At 36.5% G+C, this 16960-nt stretch overlaps 1 protein-coding gene across 3 annotated transcripts in view; it reads left to right on the top strand.

Annotated features, from left to right (window-relative positions):
• The window catches only part of LOC139808004 (atrial natriuretic peptide receptor 1), a 93702-nt gene that overhangs the window by 55657 nt on the left and 21085 nt on the right, over positions 1-16960 (top strand). For all 3 annotated transcript variants that reach the window (XM_071769580.1, XM_071769577.1, XM_071769578.1), the window contains 2 exons: positions 7874-7950; positions 8199-8290. In XM_071769580.1, the coding sequence (XP_071625681.1) occupies positions 7874-7950; positions 8199-8290 (169 nt within the window). The remainder of the gene's footprint in view (positions 1-7873; positions 7951-8198; positions 8291-16960) is intronic.

The raw sequence follows: 16960 nt of genomic DNA, 5'->3' as shown, positions 1-16960 counted from the left end.
AGCAAGTTGTACGTATTGTTTAAATCATGTTAAAACAAAACTTAAATATCAATTGTCTCATATATATATATACATATTAAATTTTTTAAATATAAAATTATAGATTATTATTCGAGCAAGTTTATTTCTTGAAATTGAATTTGACTACTAAAATTGGAAAATCTATTATTACGCTCGCAAAAATTTTAATATGTGCAATAAAATAAATAATTAAATAATTCATAAAACATCTAATCAAAAGACTTCAATACATATTTTTATTAATATCTTATTGATATCTTATCAAATATTGATGATCAGCGAAGATTGATAACGCAGCTTGCAAGGACATCTTGATCCGACTGCTGGCTTCGAAGGGAGGGAAATGCGAGGGGTATCCGACATGTATACCCGTATCGAGTATTAGTAGATGCTGATCGCCCGGTAATACTGGTCGCCTGGTCGGAGTAAAATGACTCGAGCTTTACCGCCGAAGCTCACCACATTTCCGGGAAAATCGATATCCCGCGCGATCGGTAACGGAGTTTTCGCACAAGCTCGCAAGCTCACGACGACCGGCCGCGAGGATCGATCGCGGAATGGAACGTGTCGCGAGTTCCGTAGGAGCATGCTGAAGCAAGGTCCGAAAGCTCAGTCGAAGCTCTCACGCGTCCTGGAACGCACACGGCTCTCGCGCGCGTTCCACCGAGATTCTTCTCGTCGTCGCTCTCTTTCTCTCCATATATCCATTTGTCTCTTCGGCGAAAAAATATTCTCGACTGCGACACGTGAAATCATCGGGCATCATTTAAGTATGCCCGTGTCCACGGTCTAATAAGTAGGTGTTGTTCTAAAACGGAAGAGAGAAATCTTTCGGCGAGCGGCATACCCGACAACGTGCGTGCACAATGCACTGTGTTCTTCCACTCTTTCTCTCGGAAGTTACGTGCAATCGCACGAACGTGTCATCGAAATTTATTGGATTGTTTGCAAAATTTTTGATCTCGTCGCGTGATTTACCCGCCGTTATTTAATCGCCGGTTAACCGGCGCCAGTATCGATTCTGAGCGGCGAAAAGACCGCCGCACCGGGTCGACGCACCTTCGTAATATCCGCGTTACAGCCGAGCGGAAGCAATTACTGTTGCATCATGGAACGTGAGAAAAGCAGCGCGCGGAAATAAATCCCGGTGACCGTGTTAAAGGAAAAGAGGCCACTAACCATAGAGGTCCCCCGATAGACGGAATGTAGTCCGTCTGTATTAAAGCTCTCTTGCTAAAGAAAGTAAATTTCCAAAGGAGTTAGAAAAAAACTTATTGAAGGAAATTCTTAATTTTTCTTTAAAAAGCTTTCAACCTTTTATAGTCTTATTATAATTTCTTAATTGACGACGCGGACATTGAAAGCAAATTTTTGATAATGTAGTCCTCTCTGTTACGCAAAGTAAACCGCTGATAGTGTAAACTCGCAGATCAAAGGTTTATTAAGTGTGTTCAGCATCAGTTACGAGTATTAGCCCGAGTCGGATCGTTCGTTTACTTGAATCACTAGTGGATTTAACTTCACATCTATACGTACGATGCGGTTTGATCTGTGAAAGTGAGTACGATTTGCTGACAGCCCGACGAGAGAAACTCTACGAGAAACTCGACGAGAGGTAGCGCGCATGGTAATCCGACAAGTGATAGATCGCATAATCGATCAGACAGCGTCGTAAACGACTCGTTTCTGCTGCATTTCCTGCGCGAGTTCACCGGCCGTTCGCTCTACTATACAACCTTTTATTTCCACCTCGATTTCTTAGCGTCGCGCGAACGAAACTTTTATTTTTTACACCTCGCTCTCGAGTGCTTTTTTGTCGCGACAGACGTGTCGTTTTATTGTCCTGTTGCTGCATGCTTGCAACAGTGCGAAATTACAATGTAGTTCAGTTTCTGTATGTTGTTCTTGCTTTTCTTCTTACTTCCGAAGTTTTCCTTTCGCATTTCTCGTGCATGCGGCCGTGATGGAAATCCTGGGAACGTCCTGGGAACGTATTTCCTAGGATTTCCCAGAGGAAAATACAACTTTTATTTTTAAAGAGAGACATTAGCTTCAGGCTTAGAAATAAACGGATCACAACAATTTCCACAAGAAAAAATATTTGATTGAAGATATCTAACAATAAGAATTTTATTTTGAATTTTACACTACTTACACTAATTTTTAATACAATAGAGTTCTATATTAATATTCAGATTTTCTGTTGCATAAACCCAGAGGGAGGTAAACCGAGAGATAAATGTGCATTATATAACGATCACATCCAATATCGATATCCACGTTAATGTCGAGTTCCTTGCACCATGAATATTTCACTCGCGAAACGTCCCGACTTTATTTCCTGGAGAATAACGGTGAAATGCATTTGTGCTAATTTACTCGACGGTGGGATCGAGGTTACGAGCTCGCGGCTTGTGATCATTAATTTTGCAAGGCATTTTTCGGCGGCCGGCGAAACGGCGACACGAACGAAGCAATTCCCTCGTTTCATGAACATTTTGCGGTTCGCGCGTCCCATGAAAAAATACGGCGTGTTGTATAATGATAGTGGTGTTGTAAAGTTAAAGCCGGCATATGTATTAGGATAAAGTCTAATGGTCAGTGGAATTGGAGCAAAGATCCAAGGTGGACCCGGCCGGAAAGGGCGATATAAGCGCGAGTGTTTCCCTAATGCGAAATTCCTCTGAGGCAAAAGAGGATCTGCGGATTATCACTTAAACCTTAAAGCGAATTGGATAGTCCGTCCGAGTAATTCCCGGAAAGTTTTTTGCTTTACGTGTAGCGGAGATAGGTATTTGCGCTTGGTGTTTTAATGAAGTGGCTTGTTACTTTTTGAGTTTCTTCCCGGAAACCAGTTGTTTCTTATTGATTTTCAGTTACTACGGTAACCTTCGGTAGCTCTCTATCTTACTGCTCCATTTAAGTGAAGATGGCAATTTAACGTTGTTTTTTTTTTTTAGTCTTGAATATATATAAGGCCGGTATTCATAGTTGAATCTTATATTTAAGTCCGTCTTAAGTACGATCTTAAGATGCCATTAACCAATCACAAAGCTGTATTATAGCATCTTAAGACATTACTTAAGACGATCTTAAAATAAGAACCAACTATGAATACCAGGAAGTCATTAAACGGAGATTACGTGTAATTCGATCTAATGGCTATACTATTCACGGAAATTGCGTCTCTCGGCGAAAATTCGAAACGAACTCGTGAACTCTCGAACAAAAACAGGGTCGTTGGACGTAAAACGATCAGATAAAGATGACGGAAAGAGGTTGAAGAGGAAAGAAGTCAAGCGCGAGATTCCAAGGCCACCAAGACGTAACTTTTCAACGAAATTCCGTCGAATAAATCGACCATAATATCGTTACACGCGAATTAAACTTTAAAACGCTCATCGCGTTTCAATGTCGAGCGCTCTGAGGAAAGCTTTCGGATAATAGCTTCATTCATTAGGTCTGTAATATAATTTCTATATAAATCGATTTAGCACAAAATTGAGATTCTATTCAGAAATACAAGTGCTGTGATAGTTTTTGTTCGTCATTAGATATTATTGTTAGATACATATTTTAATAAAACTATACTTTTCTATAAAAACGTGACTTTAATAAAAATTTTTAAATAAAAATTTCGTTTACTTAATTTTGTTTAATTAATCGATTAATTTGACTGTTATAACAATTATTATTTGCAGAAACTAGTCGTGGAAATACCAATGTGTAACTATAAGCAATTATAATAATAATAACTGAGTATTTAAAGTTTTAATGCAATTGAACAAATAAAGCGGTTTGATACCTAATAAATATTATTTTAGCTCATTGCAAAATACGCGCGCGTGTTTTTAAACGAAATAAGGTAAATACACACTTGAAAGAAGAATGGTTAAAAGATAAATGTTTTAACAGCTTGCAGAGATACTGTTTACGCAATGCATCGAGTACACTTCTCTTGCATGTACATACACTTTCTCTTGCATGCTAAACGGCAAATGAAAATTAATTCGGTATAAAATACTTGTTATTAGATTCAAGATAAACACAATAAAATACATATTACTATGCATGTTAACATAACATAATTATATGCAGAGAAGCGTGACATAAATTTATGTATCAGTATTTCGACAATTTAAACTCCAGCGTTAGATTTTATATCTTAAACTTAAATATCTTTAAAAATATATATATAGAATTATGCGGTCTAGATATTATTTATGCAAATTTTCAGTAGAATTACCGTTTGAAATCATGATACATAAATCACGAAAATGTATGACTTAAATCTACCTGCATTTTCTATATCTGCTCTCGGTAACGTGCTCCGGAGAGCATAATAATTTTTTCTTTATCTGACCTCTAATCTTTATTTAAATTTTCCCTTTTCATCACACGTCACAATGATCGGGGAACACTTTCCAACAATTTTTATTTGTCAAGACGCATTCACGAACAAACTTTCCGCATGATATACCGCATCCGACTATTCAACCGCGAAATTTCGCGCGGAGGATTATCTTGAATTTGGAAATGTTTGCGGATTATAAAATACTTTTTATCGAATGAATAAAATTTTTATCGAGTATGCCGACTCGGCGGAAGCATCGTACGTATACTACATGCACACATGCATGCAGTGTACGTACACGAAGTAAGGAAAGGAAGAGAGGACGAAGAAGAAAAATCCGATATCGCGACGGTAAATTTTCAAGGGCTGTCCGGCGAGGCAGTTTGGCTTTCCCTTGATCGACGGCCAGGCTCTTCGAGGACGAAGACGAAATGGCGGAAAGAAGTAACGCTTCGAGCACAAGCAGCCTGACCCTGCCACAGGTGCCGGGGCCGAGTCCCGACGGCGGGACCAGTCCCAGAAGGGCCGTCAGCCCTCTCCTCGAGGTCCGCAGGCCTCACTGCACCCTCAACTGCGAGTCCTGCAGCCTGTTCCTCGAAGACATCTACAGACACAGTACGTGTCCGTTGTCCTTGACGCACGACAGCGGATTCGGTTTTCTGTAGTCGCGGTCGAATTCGATACGCAATCAATTATCCCATATAAGCGCATTTATACGGCCGTATCATCCGGCTCCTGAGGATAGAGATCCGTCGGAATATAACACCCGGTATTAACCTCGAACAAAATTAGTTGCACTTTGTGACATATTTGCGCGTTTCGGAGTGCGCAGAATTTCATTAGAAGAGATAGACATTTTAGACAATACATGTTATAAATTGATGTTGATTTCGTGTTGCCGGAGAGGAATTTTATAAAATATGCAACGCCTCGCTAGGTAACTGGAATATAGAATAGTCCAAAAAATGCCTCACATTTTTGCAATTTTTTTTTACTGAATTCCATGGAACTTTTACATTATTTCTAATAAACAACAATATATTTTACTTGTTTTATTTAATTGTTTACTTGTTTATTTAATTTGTTAGTACTTTTCGACATACATACGCCCGTACATACACACACGCACACATTATAAGATTTTTAATACTTGAGATATGCATTATCATTATTACTATTATAATTAATTATATATATATATGTATATACATTAACACCTAGTTACGGCTCAATGCTCTTTCGTTGTTAATTGATTTTTCAATTAACAACGAAAGAGCATTGAGCCGTAACTAGGTGTTAATATATTCACGTATAATTTAAATTAACAAACATTTCGGTCAACATATTGGACCATCCTCAGTGTCGTACAATAAATGTCGCATTTTGTTAAAATCAGAGTAACATAGAAAACGGAAATTACACGTTCAAAAAATTAAAATTAAAAACTAAGCGCAAAGGTTTGTTGTTTTCGGTGTGCGTCATGCTGCAAATTACGATTATATGAAATTAGATCGGTGTGTAACCAACTAACCAGACAGTAATTGTTATACATACATGAGGTTCGCTTGGTTTGTCGTGCGATCATTTGTCGAGTCAGCATTATCGGATATGTGTTCTCTTACAATGATATGTCAAACATTAACAAAATGCGACATTTATTGTATGACACTGAGGATGGTCCAATATGTTGACCGAAATGTTTGTTAATTTAAATTATATGTAAATATATTAACATTAACACCAAGTTACGACTCGATGCTCTTTCGTTGTTAATTATATATATGTTATTTGTACTTTTCATGTATTTTTTACACTACGTATATAATTATTGGTTTATAAAAAATATTTTTTATTACAATAGTTTTATTCTTTTTAAATTTTCTTGTTTATTCCTTTCTTTTTCATGAAATTGTATATCATTAATTTAGCGGAATTTTTCATTTCGAGAATTCAAGGAGCATAACGCACGATGATATATGATGATATACAATACAGGAATCAAACTATAGAATCTATTTGAAGATCCTACATGTGAAGTGCTGGCAAATATTTCCTTTGCCACGTGGGCTATGAAACATCATCCAAACTGGAATCTTTCCATGTAATTTCCATTTAGGTCTATTGTTTGTTATATCTATCATTTCAGTTTTGCTCATCACGTATCAATATTTCAAATAAAATTCTGAATGAGAAAAAGAATAAGATTGAAGAGAAGTTTATTAATTAAAACAGAAAAAGCAAAGATGTAAATTGAACGTTATTATCAATAAACGTATCGCTTCAATCGTATTTTAATTGCGAAAACTGGCTTGCATTTCATTTCACAGCACGACGATTAAATAAGACTGATTTTATTTAAAAAGAAGTAACTACGATGGTTACGATAAAACTCTATTTTCGCTTCTTTATACGTACAAGTTATAACAGAAAACTAAATTCGGTTATTATTGATACATTTACATCCCTTTGTCATTTTACCTCAATTTGTTTCTCGTGACGTTGCTCATGACGTTTACACCAGAAAACCATTTAATTAATTCCGTGATTTTGTAGAACGAATATATCAGCGTTAGCCGGGACAGATTTCCGGCATGAACGTAAGGTGTTATGTAAGTTGACCTCCATCCCGTTCCGACATGATTTTTACCTGTGAATTTGGCGTATGCCATATACGTAAAATGTAAACGCCTGCAAATGCCATTTTTGAAATTTTATCTAGTCGACAATTCTGTCAGGTGTCCCGAGGTTATATTCTATAACTTACACTCATTCAAACATTGTATAATCCTCGTAAAACGAAACCTATGTCGCAAGATAGAAATAAATTGTGCCTTATATAAGCAAAGAGAATAACGTTTAAATACAGTCACAGAGCCGACTCGTTTTTCTCTCTTTCTCTCGACAGAAATAAAAATTATTCTCAATAAGACAGACGTATTACAATTTCACGGTTCGTTGATGCCCCGAGATGTCCACGTCAATCTGTAAATATACTATCTTATTGGAAAATTTTTATACGGGTTAGATGCGCTACAAAATCGATACGAACGACATTATACTCGTGAAGATCAAACGGTTAACGGAAAATTTGTAGCTGGCTGCTCTTTGAAATGATACGTGGACAGTAGTGAAGCACGATGGTAGGTGGAGACGAAGGAGAAAGTTCCTCGCGCTAAGCGGACATCGCTGTCTGACGTAAGCGCGGACTACTCCACTGAGCCATGAATAAACGTAGTTTCGCGCGATTGCATGCGGACGCTCCAATTCTGAGTAATTGCCACATCGCGGAATACCTCGCGGTATTACGTCGACTGATTCTTTTAACACGTTATCACGTCCTATAACAGTCACGCGTCCCAATCGATATTTTTACGCCCAACAAGCGGATTATTTTCCGCGCACTTTCTTTCTTTTTATTTATTTCCTTTTCATGAAAAGATTTTTTTACATTGCCCTGTGAACTTTGATACCACGCAACACGCTTCGTCTCTGTTGCAGAAATAGTAGAAGGTGTCAGAAGAGGTGGCAGTTCACCCTTAAGGCCTGTAATCGACGAAGCTTCCGTTGAAGAAGAGGTAAATATCATCTGGCAAATATTTTAAATGCCCTCGCGTATTTACGTTTATATTAATTTATGCGAGATTTATCTGCTCATGATAATCAATGCGTCGTTCATTATAGCATTATCAACAGCATATCACCATAAAATATTCATGTTACTTGATGTATTATTAACATATATGTTATTAGTAGCCCGTTCTTTTAAAATGAATTTTTACAGAGAGAAAGAGCATAAATTTAAAAGATAAATCTCGTTTTATAGGTAGCTACTTTAATGAGACGATGCTGGGCGCAAGATTCCGCGGACCGACCGGATTTTCCTGCGCTGAAGCAGACGATTCGTAAAATTAATAAGTGAGTAATTTATCTTTAAGAATTTTATGCTATTAACGTAATTATGCGACTTACGGATCGCAATCTACGGGTCGCGCGTTTCTAATTACGAATTAAGCCCACGTCGATGTCGAAAACGTTATGTAGTTTGACAGCGGACTTAAAACGGGACCTCGAGCAAATTTTAATGACCCATTCTCATTCTCTCATTAAGCTAAAAGCCCGCATTGAGGCGTGAGCGCGTAGCGCGGATATCGAGATTGTGATGGGAAAAAAACCTGCGTATTTCGTCCTCTAGAATACCGATAAAGCTCGAGCCGGGATGTAATGCGAGCGCGGAGCTGTAAAACTCGGGGTAACGTGCGAACTATCAGGAGAATGCATTAACTGCGTCATCGAGGTATTGTCCCCGTCTAACGTTATTTCCGTCTCGTCGGACTTTCCATCGGATTCGCCGTTACGTTTATATCGAGGATGTCGGTGTCGGAAATGTCGATATAACGACGACGATTTCCTACGACGCGCGACGTCGACGGAATCAACGATGACGATCGTATATAATTGCAGGGGCATTAACGCGGTCGCGTCTTCGGCTCGGAAGAAAGACGTGAGATTCAGGTCGAAACGAATTGAGAAATGGCTGACTGCGATCCCCGGTATATGGTGCGGAACAGCGTCGTTCGTATTCAGTACGGCAAATTGTACGGGCCATTGTAAAAGCCGACATAAAGCGTCGCCGAGAGCAAAACTCGCGATATCTCGACGAGCATTTCTTTTTCTTCTATCGTAAAGGCGGGCAGTCACCTCCTTTTTTCTCTCTCTCTTTTCCTCTCCTTCTCTCTTTCTCTCTCCGGTTAGATATTGGCATAGTTGTCGACCTTCCGGGTATCGTGCATCATCTCACACCCGAGAAAGAATACATCGTCGAATCCAGGCACACGGTAATTCAGTAGGTCAATAACTGCACGTGAAAAAAACGGCTTCTGGACGCGATTGAGCGTGTTCCGTTGAGGAACAGAAAATCGAGAAATAAGCTGAAAAGATGATGATGAGAGGGCGAAATAAGCCGGAAAAAAAAGTTGAAAGAACCGTGTCACCGGCAATCGATCATCGAAGCAATCATTCGCCCTTTTCTTCAAGGAAAATTACGCTTGAAAGAGGCGCCTCTGGCTTTTCTCGGAAATACAAATTTGCGACTGAATCATCCACGAGATTATCTCTTCTGGAGGAGGTACAAACTCTAAAAACGAGCGTATCACCTAGAAGGGATGGTGAGATTTACATTTTCGATCGTCTAGTGAAAGTCAACGGTGATCTTGCGAGAAAATGTGAATTAAAAATAGTGAGAAGGAGAAAGAAAGAAAAAGAGAGAGCTAGGGAGCTTGACACAAGAAAATGAGATCGCTGCTTTGCATAATTTCTATAGGCATAATTTCTCTCATCGCGCTTCCATGCTGCGCGCTGGAATCTACGTCAAATAAGAATTCTCCAATCTCACAGGAAAAGCGATTCAATCGACATTCGTTCAATATCTTCGACGGACGCGGCTGTTTCGATTGACAGCTCGTCGCCGCGTTTGATCGAGAGCTTCCGATCTCATTTAACTTTGACGTAGTTTTATCGAAGTACTCGACAATTTTTATTTTCATTTTCGACGATAACGTCCATATGAATCGTGAATTGGACCGAACGTGGCGGCCGGTTATTGACTTTCGCGAGAATTTTGCGGACTCGAGAGCCATATTCGCAAACATCGTTATTAAAACTGTTGATTTTTAATATAGATAAAACGTACTATGCATGTAAATATTGTATACAATGTACTATTTTTATTCGTATTTTTTAGGAAAATAATTACGAACAATTTTACTTTTAACGCGATTGAACGCGATCTATAATTCACATCAAGCACATTTACATTTTACATCTAATTCTTTTAATGTACGTGACATATTTAATATTAAAGTTAATATACAATATTCATAATTTATTATTTTACATATATTTATTATTTTATATATATTTATTATTTTAATCAAATGGAGAAAACGCCGTAATCGATCAGGTCTGGATCTTGCTTGTCCGAATAATATATTAATTCTTGAGTGACTTTTTACGTATACAATTCTTATGCTTTGGCAGACCACGCGCCGTTACTTTCGGACATAACGCAGTCTCAACCAAAGCCAGAACGATACAATCACACAATTAAATTGATATCAATTTAATTATATTAAATATACACAAGAAATCCGGAATAAACAAATATGCGAAAATTACGGGATGCATATATTAGTGCAATTTCGCACTAGAGCAAATTTTCGCATATTTGTTTATTCCAAATTTCTTGTGTATATTTAATATAATTAAATTGATATCAATTTAATTGTGTAATTGTATCGTTCTGGCTTTGGTTGAGACTGCGTTATGTCCGAAAGTAACGGCGCGTGGTCTGCCAGGGCATAAAAATTGTACGTAAAAAGTCACTCAAGAATTAATATATTATTCGGACAAGCAAGATCCAGTCCTGACCGATTACGGCGTTTTCTCCCTTTGATTGTATATCTTACACGGTCGTATAATCTCATACTTACTGTTTAATACTTTATATTTATAATTTTATAATTAAACTGTAACTTGAAATGTCGAGTCATTCAGCTAGGATTACATCTAAACATGTCCTATTCGGGCTTACGTTTGATATATGTATTGTTCATCAAAGTTTTAAAGCTGTAACAACATCACGGACTCTCAGAAATACGTAGATACAACTGACACCGCACTACACTGACAATCCCTTTAAACTTCCTAAAGCCTATTTACTAAGAGACTATGTACAGGACGTTAAAGCAAAAAAGTTTCAAAATCTAAGAACATTTTCAATCTGAAGTTTTTATCGAACTTAAAGACAATTTTTATCAATCTTTATTTAAAAGATGTCTTTCCATTATTAATCCTGACTATTTTTAAATCCGTCATTGACGTATTTATAAATAAGAAACTTAATGGCTATATCTGACAAAAGTTTTACATTGCGTCACATGTATATGTCTCTATATTTCGAACTAGATACAACTTCACAAAGACACGCCTGCATTTTTTGTTAACTAACGTCAGAGCTATTTGCAGAAAAATATTACATATACGCAGATATACGTGTTATACGATCTATAAATAAATGCACATTGTTATGCATTATGCATATTATTACCATATATTCAGCGTGTTGATTGTTGCAAAGTTAAGCGGTTTCAGCAAATAAGACGTTATGATGATAAGGACTTATAGTGATCACGACACTTTGTATTCTTCAATTTCGCGAATTAATGCCAACGAATGAAAACGTTAAGGATAATATCACAAAATGTTTCAATGTGTGATAAAATCTTATTTACGCTGCCGGTAAACGCATTGTTTCGCACACAATACACGAGCAGAATATTAAATAACAATATAGAACTATTTTCAACACCTAAACACGTTGCGCAAACTAATTCCAAGTGGAGCCTGCTCGAAAATAGAGTGCATTTTTTGGGATTAATAATTGCGGAATGTATTTTGAATACCTTTTAATTTTCAACGTAGAATATTTTTTAATACTCGTATTTTTAACAAGAACGTTTTATGAATTTCTATACGCGCGCCTTTTCCAGGAAAGTTTTCCACCACGTGGAATCACGCTTGCGTGATATTATACGAGAATTTCTGTTTCGCGATGGTTTCGCTTTTGAAACGCGAAAACGAACCCTACGTATTCGATTGAAGTATGACATTGTGCACCGCGAATGAATACCGATATAAAGGCGATCGGACGTGCATGGAGCACGTGGGAAGCATTGAGCAGCTTTGGTGCTCAATGCTGCAACGAATATAGTGCGATTGGCAGCGGCAGATTAAAGCGGACGATAGTGTCGTCGAGATTCGCACGTTCATCAGCCGGATGCTGAATTTGCGAAGATAATATATCGTCGATTATCGGAATTTTTACTATTGGACAGTTCTCTCGAGACCGTCGTTGCTCTGTGAAATCATTATGTACCTTTTCCGTCCGGCTAGAAGATTAAAGCCAAAAAAATTCTATTAAATAAGAAATCTAGCGACGAAACGTTTTCTTTGATTGGTACATCGAAAATTATTATCAAAGCCAAAGAATCTCGCGACAGCGATGACCCTGTATGTGTGCGTACTCTATATGCTTTTATTATTATATTTTTTGTGCTCGGTGCGGAATATGTTCGTGTCTCTTTGCTTTCATTTGCACGAGTTATTAAATTACTAGTGCGACAGAAAGGCCCAAAGGCTCGAAAGATGGAAGAGACGGAAACAGAGACGAAAAAGGTTCTCGTGAAAAAATGAAATTAATTTTAAAGCTTAACAGTGATAAGGATGGATGAAAAACAGAGAGAGAAAAGAGCAATATTAAAAGATAAATGAAGATGAAAAAAAATTAGAAGAGTGGTTGCACAGGGTAAAGAGAAAATAGTGTTTGTGGCAAAAGTAGAAAGAAATACGCAAAAAGGCGGTGTCATTTATTATGCATTTGAATGGAATTTCTTTCACACACACATATACTTGTCATCATAAAGATTACATAAAGTATATTAAATTATACAAAGTAATTTAGCTAAGTTTGTACGTATATACGTATATAGTCATAAAGACACTATTACAGTACGGTTACAAAGAGCCACTTGATATCGTTGTTTTAGAGTAAAGCCACGTGCGTTTTTAATAACTTCTTTTAATCCTCTAAGACGAAGATTTACTCCCGCGTGAGAAGTCTTGGGCTTTTATGCATGACTCGTGCCAATATTACATTATAAATCACATCATATTCTATGAAGGCAATGCGCTCGCGCGCGAGGAATATCTAATATCTTTTCACAAAGAAGGCCCGCTATAAACTCGTCTCCTCTATTATTTCCCGAGCTATAAAATCGATTTCCAAGATATTTCATAACATGGAATATTGAGCCGTACGCGATTAGTCAGAAATTAATTTTTCTTATTTCATTGCGTACGTGCTACGCAGGTATGCCAGGTAATATGAATTTCTTTCTCGACCAAATAAAAATACTTTACAGATAAATTATGCATCCGACAAACATAAAATTGAGTTTCTCAAACAAGATTTTTTTTTAAATTCTGCATTGTCATATTTTCTCCGAAAAAATTTTTTACGAATTATTAATTTCGGAATACAAATAATAATAAAATTTTATTCCTTAATTAATAAAAAATCGAGTACTTGTTAATAGAAGTTTTAGTCGAAGCTTAAAATGCGAGAATCAAAAAATACCAAAACCTTCTTTCGATAATTTTTTTTTAATTCATTCTCAAAATATTCTTGAATCAGTCTAAAATATTTTCTCTATACGCAATACGAACGTTTTGCTAATGGAATAATATTAGGCCATCTCGAAAACGAGTGTCCATTGACTTCGTTATAAAAACTACTTAAAGCTTAAAGACGACTGATTACTTAGCAGATCTTTGTGTGTTTATTAGATCTTTCACTAATTGAAATGTAATTTGTACGTCTAGAGGCCGAATAAAATGAGTCACGATTATGTTTCGGTAAATTCGTAGACTTCGCTTTTCGCAATTTATCTTTCGTGACAATTATGATGCTGCTAATGCAATTTCGTGGTTTGAACTAGCTAGTTGGGTTAGATACAGATCTTAATTCATTAGCGCGTATGCACGCTGCGCCTACACTTTATTCGCTATTGTACAATGCTAAACATCACTTTGTTCCTTCCATATGTCGCGCAACACACGTTGTTCGCGCCGACTTTATCGACAAGTTATAACTTCAAAAGCGTCACGGTTGACGATCGAACTCACTTTCGTGAACAGAAATGCACATTTTCAACGGTACACATTTCTCCGTAGTTTATTTGGCTCATTTTTAACAGCGTCGTTAATCCTTTCGATCTTTTTCGTAAAGAAAAAATGTTATTAATATTAATAAGTATATATATTCTGTCTAAATCTTATCTTCTCTCCGTCGATTGAATGTTCAAAGTTTTATTTATTTTTTTTTTGTTCACAGAATGTTTTATTCATTAGGAGTTAGTTTTTGATATTTTAACAAGTATTTTAATATCGACAGAGAGTTTTGCCGAATGCCACTGATGGAGAGTATCATTATCATAAAATTATTTTAGAATAATGACATCCCATTTCATTTTGAAGCACGGCGCGTCAACGTCTCTCCAACGTAACACGGTTACAGCATCTCTTTGAAAGACGATTATGTGGCGTGACTCTCTTCACAACTACGTACACGTGTATTCTGCTATGTGCTTCAACGCCCGGCGTTGACGTTAGCGCGCACGTGCGCTACGCGCTGCAAGTCGAGAATTAGATCGAACGAGATAATTACGTTCGATATTTCGTAAGAGAATTACATAAACAGGCCCGCAAAAGCTTCCAGTTCGATGTTGAGGCAACGTGAAACGCAAGTTCTCCGAATAGTTATATAATAAAATCATTGAGAAAGAAAGAAATTTCTCTCTTTGTTGCCGTTTTAAAAATTATAAAATGTTATTTTAACCATTTAAAATACAATATTGCGTTCAAATTTGCAGTCGCTTGTAAAACTCTTACTCCTCGAATTTTTTACATTTCAGCCTAATTGCTATTAGTTCGCAATTCAAAATATTTGTCTACAGTAATGTAGTTAGTTAGAAAAATTTTATGCAAAGCCCAGATATCACTTCGTAAATATTCCTCGCAAAATTTTCCGCTTCATAAATTACGCGACTATACCGCGGTGAAACAATTTGCTTATCATTTTTGTCACGAATTGCGAGCGAAGCAAGCTAAAGGTTTTCTCTGTTTTTTATCCATCCACAGTGACAGTCACATTAAATTTTTTTATTAATTCGCAAAGCAAAATGATACTCTTATACCGTAAATTCTAATCTTCTTAAATCTTAAAATAAATTTAATCATAGCTCAGATGCATTTCATCTGTCATCTTATGAGATTATACTATTCAATTGTTTATTTCAGTTTCTCCAATACATCGTTGTAAATATATATTTTCGTAAGAGGTTGATTGTTTTGAATGACAAATGTTAAATCGTTGTAAATGTTAAACAATTAAATTCAGTTTAATTTCAAAAATAAAGGAAAGGTAAAAAAGTCAGACGAAAAAAGAAAGATCTTGCATACGCAATTATTCTGGAGATATTAACAAATTAAGTGCTTGCATAAATTTCGCGAATTTATTCAGAATCTCAGAAAAGTTCTGTGTGCAAGGCCGAATTTCGCCGCTTGTGTGAAGTCGAGCAAAAAGCTTATTAGCGGCGCGCTCAGCAATATGAATAATTAACGTGTTCAACAAATTAACCCGTCGACGTTTAAATCCTCTAGTTCCGCAATTATTAATAAAGTATATGCACGTTATGTACCATAAATTTTATACTGCACTGAATAAACATGAGCTTACTTTTATACGTTCAAATAAGATATAGGGGAGACCGGGGCTATTCGTGACACATTTTTGTTTCGAATTTTTTTCTCGCTTCGTATAAATGTTTAAAAAATTTTTATTAGTGCGATGTAATCGTCCATCTCTCTAGTTTAAAAGAAAAAAAATATATAGGTTTTTCTCTCACGAGTCTTGAAATATATCAAGAAATATATCGCTGTGTCATGTGTCACGAATTGCCCCGAAGCCTGGGTAATTCGTGACAAACCACGGGATAATGCGTAACATTTTCTCTGATTGAACAAACTATATAGATTTCTTTTGTTTTTGCAATTTTTATCTACTTTATACTTTGAAAAAGCCATTATTTGTCAGAATTTACATATTATATGTATAAAAAATTATGAGGAAGTATGTAACGCCTGTTCCATTAATTGCCTTCATTGCTCACATTCGATTACGGGAAACCACTTCTCGAAGGCGTCCGCGGCCCCTGCGAATTGGTTTTTTCTTTGAACGCTTATTCGTGGCGTTTTGGGTTGCCCCGATTGCTCATGTCACGAAATGCCCCGGCGTGATTTTTCCTTATTCATGATCCGTGACTTATAGATAAGAAAGAATACCATAAAATCTGCTCATGCATTATGCTTAGTGAAGTCGAGTGACTGAATACAACTTATTACCGTTTCGGATCTCTTATTATTTTATTCGGCGAGAAAACAAATTTTTGGGATTTGAAAAAATTTACTTTGATCACTTAAAATCAAACTTTCTGTCACTGAAAGAGAAAAATGGTTGACACGCAAATGCCATTCCGTTGGTACCTAGAGGACACTAAGAAACATCTGTGATTGATATTACAGGTTTCTAGCAACAAGCATTTTAAAGTTAGGCCCGCGACAAAATTTCAGCAGTGTTACGAATAGCCCCGGTCTGCCCTAAATAAATTATATCTTAACGGCAGAGATATAATTTCCTTGTCATTAGTAATAAAGAATTCACCATATCTACAAACTAAAAATTTTGGCTTTTTTTAATATATAAATGTATATAATAATAATATAATATGTGTCTAACAATTACTTTACGAATTCATTATTCAAGATCAATCAATCTGGTTTGGGAAAATAATTGTCTAGAATTATAATCGAATTACATTACTAATTAATTTACATTGTCCGTGAAAATATCATATTTTGCTGAAATTGTCGAGATTGAATAAAACCGCGAAGGTATCCTTTATCGATTTC

This window comes from Temnothorax longispinosus, chromosome 2, assembly GCF_030848805.1.
Source record: "Temnothorax longispinosus isolate EJ_2023e chromosome 2, Tlon_JGU_v1, whole genome shotgun sequence".
Taxonomy (NCBI): Eukaryota; Metazoa; Arthropoda; class Insecta; order Hymenoptera; family Formicidae; genus Temnothorax; species Temnothorax longispinosus.
The sequence above is the reverse complement of the archived record's forward strand: the minus strand, read 5'-3'. Positions and strand labels throughout refer to the sequence as shown.